Source organism: Lactuca serriola, chromosome 8 (assembly GCF_051521515.1).
Source record: "Lactuca serriola cultivar US96UC23 chromosome 8, Lser_US96UC23_V15, whole genome shotgun sequence".
NCBI lineage: Eukaryota > Viridiplantae > Streptophyta > Magnoliopsida > Asterales > Asteraceae > Lactuca > Lactuca serriola.
Window position 1 is genome coordinate 201,155,104 of NC_136415.1, and position 11,773 is coordinate 201,166,876.

The following is an 11,773-nucleotide window of genomic DNA, read 5'->3' on the forward strand; positions in this document are numbered from 1 at the left end:
AAAAATTGAACTTTGAAATAAAAAAAAGTTATATTTAAACACAAAAATCCAAAAATATAAAGTGTTTTTATTTGATTAACCTAAACTAAATATCTAATTATAAGAAATCAAAAACATTAACAATTTCGTCCAACACGTGGATTATGCTTTCTGTAACGAGTAATCATTCTATTTGAACAATTTTATAATAGTACATTACATTGTGTAAACTTACACAAAAAGCGATAGCATGTAGAAAGGTAACAACAATAAGTTAAAACTGAAACCGTTTGTCTTTTATAGCCCTACCATCAACCATATTGCCGATTAAATTACTAAATTACCCTTGATTCAAAAACCATTCTTATGTTTTATAATTTTACAAAAGTTAGTTCACAGAAAAGATCTAAGGTTCAAAACCTAACACTTACAATATTACGATTAATCTCTCATATCATGTGGGCCATAAGGTGGGTTAATATTTGCTGCAATTAATCTTACATTTTTTTAAATTATTATTAGAGTCTATTTTTTTTTTAAATTATTATTAAAGTCTCTTAACATCTAGTTGAATCACCTCTTGTTGGTCAAATGACTAAATTGTCCTCCAATCCAATTAAGCAAACTCATACTAATAAATACCAAAATAAAATACGAAAAAAAAAACTTCTCATGTTTGAAAGATCAAATATCAAACCAAATCCAAATCAAACAACACAAACTAAATCTAAAACTAAAAATAAATAAATAAAAACACACAATAACAATATAAAGTAATTTAGTTGGTAGGGTTGCTCCTGAATGAACCCAAAGCTTTGATGGCTGCAGCCCTCAAAATGTACTGGTGATATGCTGCTGCTGCCATTGCTCCCACAAATGGTCCAACCCAAAATATCCACTGCACCCAACACAACAAACACAAAACAAAATTCAGAAGCAATGTACAACAGTTAATGCATATGGTACAAGTTACCATAGCATGAATGCATGTGGAACAAGTCATCATAGCATGGTGTACTTGTACGCTACTATGTGATTTAAACTTGTAAGGTTGTAACATAATGCAATAAAAGTTGTACGCTACTCTTGAATCTTTAACTATTCACATTAAGCTAGAAGCAAAAAACCCAACTCAAGAATTTTTCTAGTTTGTGATAAGTTGATTAGCTAAAATGTTTAAATTTAAAACAATGTACAAACATGTGATCACATGGTATAGCATTTAATGACATGGTACAAGTTATCATCGAATGGATGCATGGATGGATGAGTGAATTTTGAGGGAATCTCACCCTAAACTTTTTCATTGGTGAGAAAAAAGTCGAAAATCAGAGTAATGTACAAAACTTTAATGCATATTGTACAACATTTAGGCATATGGGACAAGTCATCATGGGGGCTAAAGAAGAAAGGCCCAAGCTAAAAAAATGTTGGTTAGTTTGAGAAAAAGAAGGCTACCCGTTTTTCCATAAATACTTTCACAAATAATGCAAGTAAAATATTATATAATATGGTAAAAAGTAAGAACTATTATACAAAAGGTAAGTTTGTTGCATAAAATTATTAGTTAAATATGTTGCATGAATCGATAAAATATCTTGCATCTATTTTATATTAAATTGTTGCTAAGTTTGAGAAAAATAGAAAAATGAGGCAATTTTTGTATTAAATTATGTAAAAAAGTTAGTTTGATTATTAGAATATCTTGCATATATTGGTAGAATTTTCATTTTGAATTATAAAATCATGAATATCAATGTACAACATTTAATGCACAAGTGTACAAGTGATCAAAGCACAAAGGAATCTTACATGATCATCCCAAACTTTCTCATTGTTGTAGATCACAGCAGCACCAAAACTCCTAGCAGGGTTGATCCCAGTTCCAGTAATAGGGATAGTGGCTAAATGAACCATGAACACAGCAAATCCAATTGGCAATGGAGCCAATACCTACAATTTTAAATGATTTTTTTTTTATTAAACATATTATATTTTCGTAAATAATTTAAAAGGTCTTATGATTTATTTAGAATAAACACATAATTAGACCTTTTATATTATTCAGAATAAATTTTCATACGAGGCAGACTTTCGACATCTATCAAATGATTTTTTTTATTTAATGTACTTTGTTTTTGTAAATAATTTAAAATGTCTAATTATTTATTTATTTACTAAATAAATCATTAGACATTTTAAATTATTTAGAATAAACCTTTTGTAGAAAGCAATCTGATGGCATCCAAATGAGATCTTTCGAGGCTTGGTCTTGTTGCTTTATTTAGAATAAATTCATTAAAAATTTAAAACCATCATAGTTTAGTATTTTTAATCATTCGATTTCTTATGGTTTAACTAATTACAAGTTTCCAGGTAATAAATTGCAAAAAACAATCAGAAGAATACCTTCTTGGTTAAAGTTTTTTTTTTTGTTAAATAAATTTAAAAAAAAAAATCATTGGCTAATTAAATCGAACAAATTTCAAACTATAGTGATTTTTATAGAATTTAAAGATTTATGCATAGGTTTAAAAAAATCATAAGTCCTACTAAATTAGAAAATATTCCTCCACTTGTTAAACCAATTTTTTTTACATAATATGGTCATCTATTTTATACAATGCATTTCAAAAAATGAAACAAAATGAATTTTCTAGAAAAATCTAGTCTCATTTATTGTATCAACAATTACTTTTGTAACGTTGTGGTAAGTAAGTAATTTTTGAAACTTTGTTGACCAACAAAGAATGTACAACAAGTAAAGACAAAGGTACAAGTAGCACATACAGGAACGTGAGAGTCACGTGCACTTCTTTTGGGATCAGTAGCAGAGAAAACAGTGTACACAAGTACAAATGTACCAATAATCTCTGCACCGAGTGCAGTACCCTTGTTGTACCCTGGTGCCACCGAGTTGGCTCCACCACCCAGTGAGTTAAATGGCGATTTCATGAACGCTTTCACTAAACCCACTCCACAAATCGCACCCAAACACTGAGCCACCATGTAAGCTATAGCCCTTATTAACGACACCTTTCGAGCCAAAAATAACCCAAATGTAACCGCAGGGTTTATGTGTCCACCTGTTTAAAATAAAACTCATTAGTATTAAACAACTAAACATGAAATATCAGCCTAGTTTACTTAATTTTGGATTGATGTTATAAATATGAACTAAAACATATTTTTTTATAAAACATTGTTGTTTATCAAAGATTATATTTTTCGAAAAAAATATGATTTGTAAAGAAAAATAATTAGTTACCATCTATGGCCTTAACCCTTTACATTTTATCCATAATAGCCAAATTGTTTACATTTGCATGTCAATACACACATTATAGTTTGTTACATAGTACAAGTGTGTTATTAGGAGTGAAAAATTGCAATTACTTTTGACATAAAAGGTAGATAAGTTGTTATTATGTGTTATGTATTCTTATTCTTGGAAAGCATTTGGAAAATAAAATTATTTTGTTATTAGGGTATGCAAATTTTAATAATTGCTATTACTAGTATATGTTTTGCTATTTTTGGTCAAATATGTGAAAAATGTGAATAATTTGCTTTATCTGGTAAAGATTTTGAATGTATTGGCATTATGAAAAATATATGGCTATGGAGAACTTGCTAAAAATAGCAAAATAAATACATGAAAGGTAAATTTGAACAGTATGTTAAAAGATAATGAACTTCTTACGTTAAAATAGCTATACCTGAGATACCGGCGGTGCAGTAAACAAGGATGAAGATCATGCCGCCGAAGGCCCAAGCGATGCCGAGGAGGCCAACGCCGCCGCAAGGGTCGGTTTGGTTTTTGTAGCCAATGACGGTGGCGACGGTGATGTAGAGGAAGAGGAGGGTGGCGACGAACTCAGCGATTAGAGCTCTGTAAAATGACCACAGCTTCAGCTCCGCCATGTCAATGATGGGTGCCGGCGGTGGGTCGACATAGTCTTTCCTCGCCGTTTCTCCGACTTCGCTCACTTCTTTCGACATGTTTCTTTCTCTAGAAATTACGTGTTTCTCTCTCTGGAGTTATCTGGTTTTGGAAGTTGTTGAGTGTAATGGAAAGATGGTGAGTTGTCTTTATAAGAGTTGAGTGAGAAAAAGGTGGGGGTAAAAGATGGAATTTATCGAAAATAGAAGTGAGTTTTCTACAATTTTAAAATTTTTGAATATAGCGATATATGCTAACGTTACGATACATTCCTGGTGTTTGTTGTGTTTCGCTTCATTTTTTATAAAGAAAAATACGAAATTAATTGTTTAATTTCAATGTTTATTCAGCATATGCGCTATGCAATTTACATTTAAAAACAAAACGTGTACCAAATTTTCTAAATCAGTTTAGATATATTAATGTAGAATTTTGGAATATTTTAGGGAAAATGACATTATTGATAAAAGGGATAATGATGTAAAAGGGTAACATATTTTTCGATTTTTATACATTTGGTCACTGAGTTTTTTTTTTTCCGTCTATATTTACCCCTTCAATTTGTTAAACTGTACACGTTTAGTTCTTATGACCGGTTACTCTAGGTTAGCCGGGAAAAATGACTTAATAGGGTAATATATTTCTCATTTTGTACACATTTAGTCCTTAATGTTTTTGTACATATTTAGTCCTTAATATTTTTATGTTTCAAAATAAGTCATTTTTGTTTTTGTACTCATTCAGTACTTATGAATGATTTCTTTAGGTTTTCTCATAACATCTTACGCGAGACAATCATTGATGAAATGTGTGGGGTTGTTGATGTTTATATGTAAGTCTCATTTTCACAACAATTTTTTTTCTTTTTAAATAAGCAAAAGTCTTTAATTATAAAACCATTATTAAGAAAAAACGTTTATTCAAAATACATTTATCGAAAATCAGAGTAATATAAGAAACAATGAATCCTCAATACTGTTGATGAGTGTGTACAGTCATGCATTTGTCTTCCCACGATCAATGATAGAACCTGAAAACATAAACAACTAAACACAAAGTTTAGTGAGTTTTCCTCAAAATACTCAATACAACAAACGTATTATCATGCATAACAAGCTCACACTCATCAGATTGGAATGCCTTAGCCCAATCAGTCATCGGACTGGAATGCCAAGATGCAACAGGTTTAATCAGTCATCAGACTAAAATACCCAGGGTTTTTCGGCATGCCGCCTTAACACAACCGCTCTTCTCGAGCCTCCGTGCCTACACCTTACAGTCGGCTCGCACCAAGTATCTTGGCTTACAACATATAGCAGGACCACCTTAACCTATCTCACCACCATATGGCTATCTTACGTAAGATATCATGAGAAAAACCTTAAGAAATCATTGATGAGTATGGAATGAGTACAAAAAAACAAAAATGACTTATTTTACAATAAAAAAATATTAAGAACTAAATATATACAAAAATATTAATGACTAAATGTGTAAAAGTGAAAAATATGTTACCCTATTAAATCATTTTTAACGGCTAACCTGGAGTAATCGGTCATAAGGACTAAATGTGTATAGTTTAACAAGTTGAAGGGGTAAATATAAACGAAAATAAAAATTAGTGTCTAAATATGTACAAATCATAAAATACATTACCCTTTTAAGTCATTATCAATAAAACCTTTTAAGTTTGTACAATTTTATTAGGCACTTTCCCATGTTAGGGAAAATGAGTTGGGTCTATAACTTTTTTTTTTTCATATTTAGATAATTATTTTTATATAAGATTGACTAACGAAAATGTTTAATATATTCACATGATTACAAGGACTACATGCACTATTACCTCAGTTAATAAGGGTTAAGTACCATATTACCATATTACATGGCCATTACAAACATTCAACCTCCTTTCTCATTTAACTATGGTTTAACGTTACACCATATGCACGAAATTACTCTTCCCGATTACAACCTTATCAGAAATCATCCCACCAAATCAATAAATTAGGGTTTGAAATTGAAGTCGATTGTAACATATCGTCCAAGTCATATACGGGTCAGTATTTGACAATAAATGTTCATTACAATGGAATATTTGTATCAAATCCCTTAGTGTATTTAGACCTTGTTAAAGTGTCGGTTCGTGATGTAGATTTTGTTGGATTTAGTTATAAAGAATTTATGCTGTAAAGGAAATATGTGATAATGTGTACTTCTGCAATAGAAAAGAAAGCTTGACAAAGGGTGTCACACCCCCAGACCAGAACGGCGGAAACGTTCGGGGGCGGAGGATGTCATATTCAGTATCATAACGGTTCATAAAAAGGAAAGTACACACCACCATATATATTAAAGTTTCCAAAATGTTTACATAATTGTATTCGTTACATGTTTCAAAAGTTAAATACATAAACATCTTTCAAAAGAAGTAATTAACGTCAGCACGTTAATCCCCAAAAGTTGATTTCCAAATCTGCTTAGCGATTCTCTGAGAATACAAGTTATTTCAAAGAAAAAGTGTCAACAATTAAGTTGGTGAGTTCATGAGTAGTGTTTTGAGAAAATGTACGCCATTCGAAAGTTCGTGTATGTTTTCCAGAAAACGCGGTATTTCAAATGTAAAGAGTTATGATTCGTTATGTTGAAAATGAATGTATTATATCCAGAAAATCCCATATTTTCCCTAATAGTTGAGATATTAATTGTTGTGTTTTCCAAGAAAAACCGTTATTTTCTTATAAAAGTATGAAATGCATATGGACGTTCGTGTTATAAGTTGTAAGTAATTGCACCAGGAAAATCCCTTATTTTCCTATTAGTTGTTTGGTTTGTATACAGGAAAAACCCTTATTTTTCCTAACATAACTGGCAGTCTCCAAGACCGAAAATCGCAAGCAACCGACGTGCTTAAAAGTTGTGGCATAGTTTTACATAGTAAAGCTATATGAAGATCGCACTTGTTAGATGAAGAATAGTTTTAATAGCTACTCGTTCATAAAAGCATAATACCATAATAATTGTATATCCGGTGAGTTTTATAACCATACTAAACATAATATGGCTGTAGCGACGTTCTTTAGGCGTTGTAGCGTTATGACAAACTGTCACCCCAAATGACAGACTGTAGCTAACAGTCAGGACGCGGGATCATGACTTCCCGTATAGATCTATACACATTTGACACGTTCTCCGAACGGGAGACTCTGGTTATAGACAGGACTTGTAGCGATACCTTCTAACAAAAAGGCAGTATTTGAAGATGTACATGTCTCACGGATTCTCAACTAAGTCTGTATTAAAGTAATAGTTTTGTATGCAAAGTTTATCCTTTTCACAATGTTTGACAAAACATAAATCATAAGTTTTCTTAGAATGTATAAAACGGTTTAGCAACGAAGGATACTTTGGAATTACTAAATACTTTGTTTAAATCTAGTGCATGCAAAGTATGACAAGAGTTTTCACATAGTAGTACTAAATCACAAGTGATTCCTTTGATAAAAACGAGTAAGTGAAATTTTATGAAATACACGATAATAACAGTATGTTTACTTGTATTCCCCCCCCCCCCCCCAAAAGAGTATAAAAGCATTTAAAATATATTTAAAGTGTGTTTGAAGGGGGTATGAACTCACTTGAAAGTTTGAAGAAAGCGAGCAGAAAACCGGGCAGAGTTTCGTCTCGGGAAACGGATTTTTCTCGGGATTCTCGGGAATCTCGGGAGTAAAATCGACCTTCAGGACTTGAGCAAAATGACCAGGGCTTCGGGTTTGAACGGGCACGGAAAACGAGGCAAAATGCAAGAGAAATGAGAAGAAATGAGCAAGTTTTTCGGAAACCCTTGCATCCCTTTTATAGGGTCTGGAAGCCTCACGTACGCGGGGCGTACGCTCGTACGCAGGGCGTACGAGACGTCATGGCTTACCGCATCCTCGGAAGAAACATCGGAGCGACGTGGACAATTCGGAGCCCTTGATTTGAGTACGTGGGGCGTACGAGGATACGCAGGGCGTACCTCGGTCCTATCTGCTGACTCCTCTTCGGATATTACTAAGAGTTTATATTTAAATTTATATTAATTTTAAATAAACTTCTAAACTTCATATCTCCTTCATACGAACTCCGTTTTCGACGTTCTTTATATCCACGCGAAGGTGAGACTACGATCTACAACTTTCGTTTAGATTCCGTCGGCAAAATATGAAATTATTTTTATTATTTATTTATTAAAATGACATGATTAAGGAATTTCTTTAAAAATTCATAACTTCTTTATCTGACGTCGGTTTTTGCCAGACTTTTTACCCCTGAAATACCATTGTTGAGACCTTCGATTCTCGTTTAGGTCATTTCGGCTAAAAGTCGTTCGATCTCCGATTCGAGTTTTTACGTAACTTCATATTGCCGGTTTTTGTCGGAAAACTTAGAATGGTCATAACTTCTTCGTTATAACTCGGATTTTAGTGTTCTTTATATGCTTGGAAACCTTAAGACGATATCTATTACATAGCGTACTCCAAACAGAGCCTTTGAATACTTCATTTTTCGATGATATTCTAATTACCTTTTCAAAGAGGTTACAAGACTCGAATTTCAAGGACCTGAAAGGACGAGTTGTTACATCATCCCCCCGTTAGAGGGAATTTCATCTCGAAATTAGACTTCATGCTACAGATAGAAGTTTTATTTGCTCCTCATGTTCTTAATTGAACTCGGTTCCTCGCTTGGCATTCCAGCGAACCTCTCACTATCGGAATACGACTTTGCTTCCTTCGTTTGACTTCACTGGCATGATAACTCTTCTTGGTCGAATGTATGTTGAATGTTTTTGTGGACTGTGAGAGTAGTACATCTTGTACCCTACAAGTAGTGTCTCCAGATCTTCGAAGTAATAACCGATGCTCCTGACTCAAGATCATGTGTTGTATAGTTAACTTCCTGTGTCTTAAGCTGTCTTGAGTTATAGGTAGTGACCTTTCCTTTTGCATGAGAACACAACCAATTCATATTGATTATGATGTCCAAATCTTGGAAGTGGATTAGATGTCATGAAGATCTAAAAGAAAGTATAATTACTCCCGAATTAAGGAAAAAGGATGGGTATTTTTGTTCTATCTGTCTCTCTTGTACCAATCGACAGAAAGGGGCATGTGTTGTGCTTCTAAGTTTATTTGTATGGCAGCACGATCACTCGTAGTCTTAGGCAGTCTCCGTCCTGAAGTTCATATTAGAAATTCATATATGGTTCAACGATTCATAATCTCGTGTATACGAGTTGTATATAATTAAGATTGAAAAAGTAGTCGAATAACTGATTCTTCTTTAAGCTCACATCCCATCGAGGAAAAAGAAGTTAAAGTGGAATCGTCAATTCTAAACCTGTAGAACCTTGATTATATATCACCCCTACGTATACATTCATCAGGGACTGATCAACCGTATGGATCTTTCGATTTGAACTTGACGTACTGTACGAGTGGCACTTCAGGGATTTCTTCGGAAAGGAAAAGAATTATGAGGTACTCCATTCATGAGTAATTGGTGTTCTGATATGACGGTTTCGCTGGAAAGGCGATTTCGACGAAAGAGATGTACGTATGAAACTGTTTTTGTGAGAATCAAATTGAATCAAGTCGTATGATAATGTCGGAATTATAAGGAAACTTAAAGACATTAGATTTGAACATAAGACGTTTACCGACAAAACACAACCGTGCAACCATCAACAGAGTTACAGTACTTTAGACTATTACAAGACTATTGCTGCGAATAAGGTATACTACAACGACAAGTATACGCAGCATGAGCATCCCTATACCGACGGGATCCCGCAAAAGACAAGGCTCTAGTTGCACTAGTTTTGGATGGTTTATAAGTCTGTTACAACGAAACGCCTAAATTATATTAATGTGGGTCCGGAGTAGGTTCTCCTGCAACTGTGGTCCTGAGAATCCTACCGTCTATGCCAGAATTCTTTGTGATAGGGCAATCCTTCTTGAGGTGCCCTTATCTCCTCGCATTGGTGGCATGACTGGATAGTGCTAGCCTTAGTGGCGGGAGTGAGGTGTTTAGCCAGTGTTAAGTGGACACGAGTGCCTTCCTCAATACCGCACCTTGGAAATTGCTTCCTAAGGCGTTCTGCAAGAGTTGCCACTTGTTCCTTTATGAATCTAGATCCTAATGTGTGTGTTTCAGCGGACCTTCATTACTCCGCCTATCACTTCGACTGATCGGGATCGTGTGGTTTTGGGTTTAATTACTTATGTTCTTTTAAATGTTAGCATATTCACTCGATGAATTAGGGCAGCTATGTTTTGAAGTTCATGGGTGAATCCACTACTAGTTTCTGAGCTTGGGTTTGACTTATTGTATGCGTGGTATTTCTAAATGATCTGTTGGGGGATACTACGAGAAGGTTGTAAAGATTCCTCATATGAGTACTTCGGGGTTTTGAAACTAGAAACCAATTGGGGTTTGTGTGGGGTTTGTCATTATAAATCGATCGAGTTTCATTAGTCGATGGTTAAAGTGAAAGGGTCTCTTATAACACATGGAACTGGTATGGGTAGGGCCACACCAATCCACGTCGAAAGCCAATGTCGGTACTTCTCATTGTAAGATGTTCGTTAGTGGGATAGGGCATTCTACGTATGTGTTTTCAGTGCTTTTTAGTCTATCTCTATTATTACTACTATGAAATTTTTGTTTAATGATTAGGGTGTTTGTTCGAGTAGATTTTTAAACTTGTGACTCACGGAACTCTTCTGCGTTCCTACTATCAAATGGAATGTATGCAATTAAGTTATCAAGGAGAAATGTACCCAGAATAACCGTGGGGTCTGCAATAGCCTCCTCTTGGCCCATTGCGAATACCTGGCCTTCTCCACCAGCATTCATGATGCTTGACTCCAGGCAGTCCCTTCGGAAGTGTCCCGTTACTCCGCACTCATAACAAGCGCGGTCTACTCCTACATTTGTGGCTAGAGCAATTGGTTGGGCTAGTTCTCTGCAGTAGCGAACGGTGTGTCCCTTTCTATTGCACCTAACGCAATACATTTCACGGCAAGATCCGTGATGATGGAAGTTGCATCGGTTGCACTTAGGCTGGTTGTCGTTGTACGACCTTTTGGGTGTAGGGGTAGGGTTTGTTGACTGCTTTTTGGCGTTTCTTTGAGTTGATTTGCCTCCCCTCTTGCTCCAGGGTTTTCGTTTCATGTTCTTGTGTTCGCACCTTGCGGCATTCTTATAGGTATCTACTGGTAGGTGGTTTCGATTGCTTCTTTGATTAGGATTTTTGATATCGTTTCCTTCCCTGCTTGAGTTAACAGAGTTATTGTATGCTATAATGGCTGCCACCGTGGCTATAACTATAGCTTGCAAAGTGGCGGTGTCCAATCGTAGGAATGGAGTTGCATTGGTAAGTTGATTATTTCCGGCCCTTGCTGCGCCGCTAAAGTTTGCTTGAGATAGTGCAGCTGTTACTACCACAACGATAGCAGATTGCACTATGTTGGGGTCATATTGAGGAGGTGGTGGTGGGGTTGCGTTTCTACGTGCTGATCTACGAGGAGACATTGTTCTGATAAGGAAATAATAAGAAGAACTATAAGTTTTAATGATTTGAAAGTCGCGCATTAGTGATTTGTTATCTCAGAAGTTTGGTTTACCCCTGAATAGGGTTTTGAGTTCGACTCATAAGGAGAGTAGATAAACTCATTAATTTGAGGGGTATGCAAAGGGTTTAATAAAGGAAATACATCATATATTATAAAACATGGTGCGTTACATTTTGTAGTTAGGAAAACTTGACCTATCTAAAGGTCTCCGATTACAAGGTTAAGAAAAGTA

At 34.8% G+C, this 11,773-nt stretch overlaps 1 protein-coding gene across 1 annotated transcript; it reads right to left on the minus strand.

Moving 5' to 3' along the window:
* Nucleotides 1–631: 631 nt before the first annotated feature.
* On the minus strand, nt 632–4,066 carry LOC145066943 (putative aquaporin PIP2-8). Its single transcript, XM_079014179.1, has 4 exons — nt 3,699–4,066; nt 2,770–3,065; nt 1,792–1,932; nt 632–877 (listed from the first exon to the last, which is right to left on the minus strand). The coding sequence occupies exons 1-4, from the start codon at nt 3,979–3,981 to the stop codon at nt 758–760; spliced, it is 840 nt and encodes a 279-aa protein (XP_078870305.1). The 5' UTR covers nt 3,982–4,066; the 3' UTR covers nt 632–757.
* Between the last annotated feature and the right edge of the window lie 7,707 nt (nt 4,067–11,773).

Bases quoted from the DNA above. Each gene is read 5' to 3' on its own strand.
- LOC145066943 (XM_079014179.1), bottom strand. From the start codon at position 3,981: ATGTCGAAAGAAGTGAGCGAAGTCGGAGAAACGGCGAGGAAAGACTAT. The intron at 1,933-2,769 runs GTATGTGCTACT...TTAAAATTGTAG, and splicing joins CACGTGACTCTCACGTTCCT to GTATTGGCTCCATTGCCAAT. The intron at 878-1,791 runs GTAAGATTCCTT...TGTTGGGTGCAG, and splicing joins AGAAAGTTTGGGATGATCAT to TGGATATTTTGGGTTGGACC.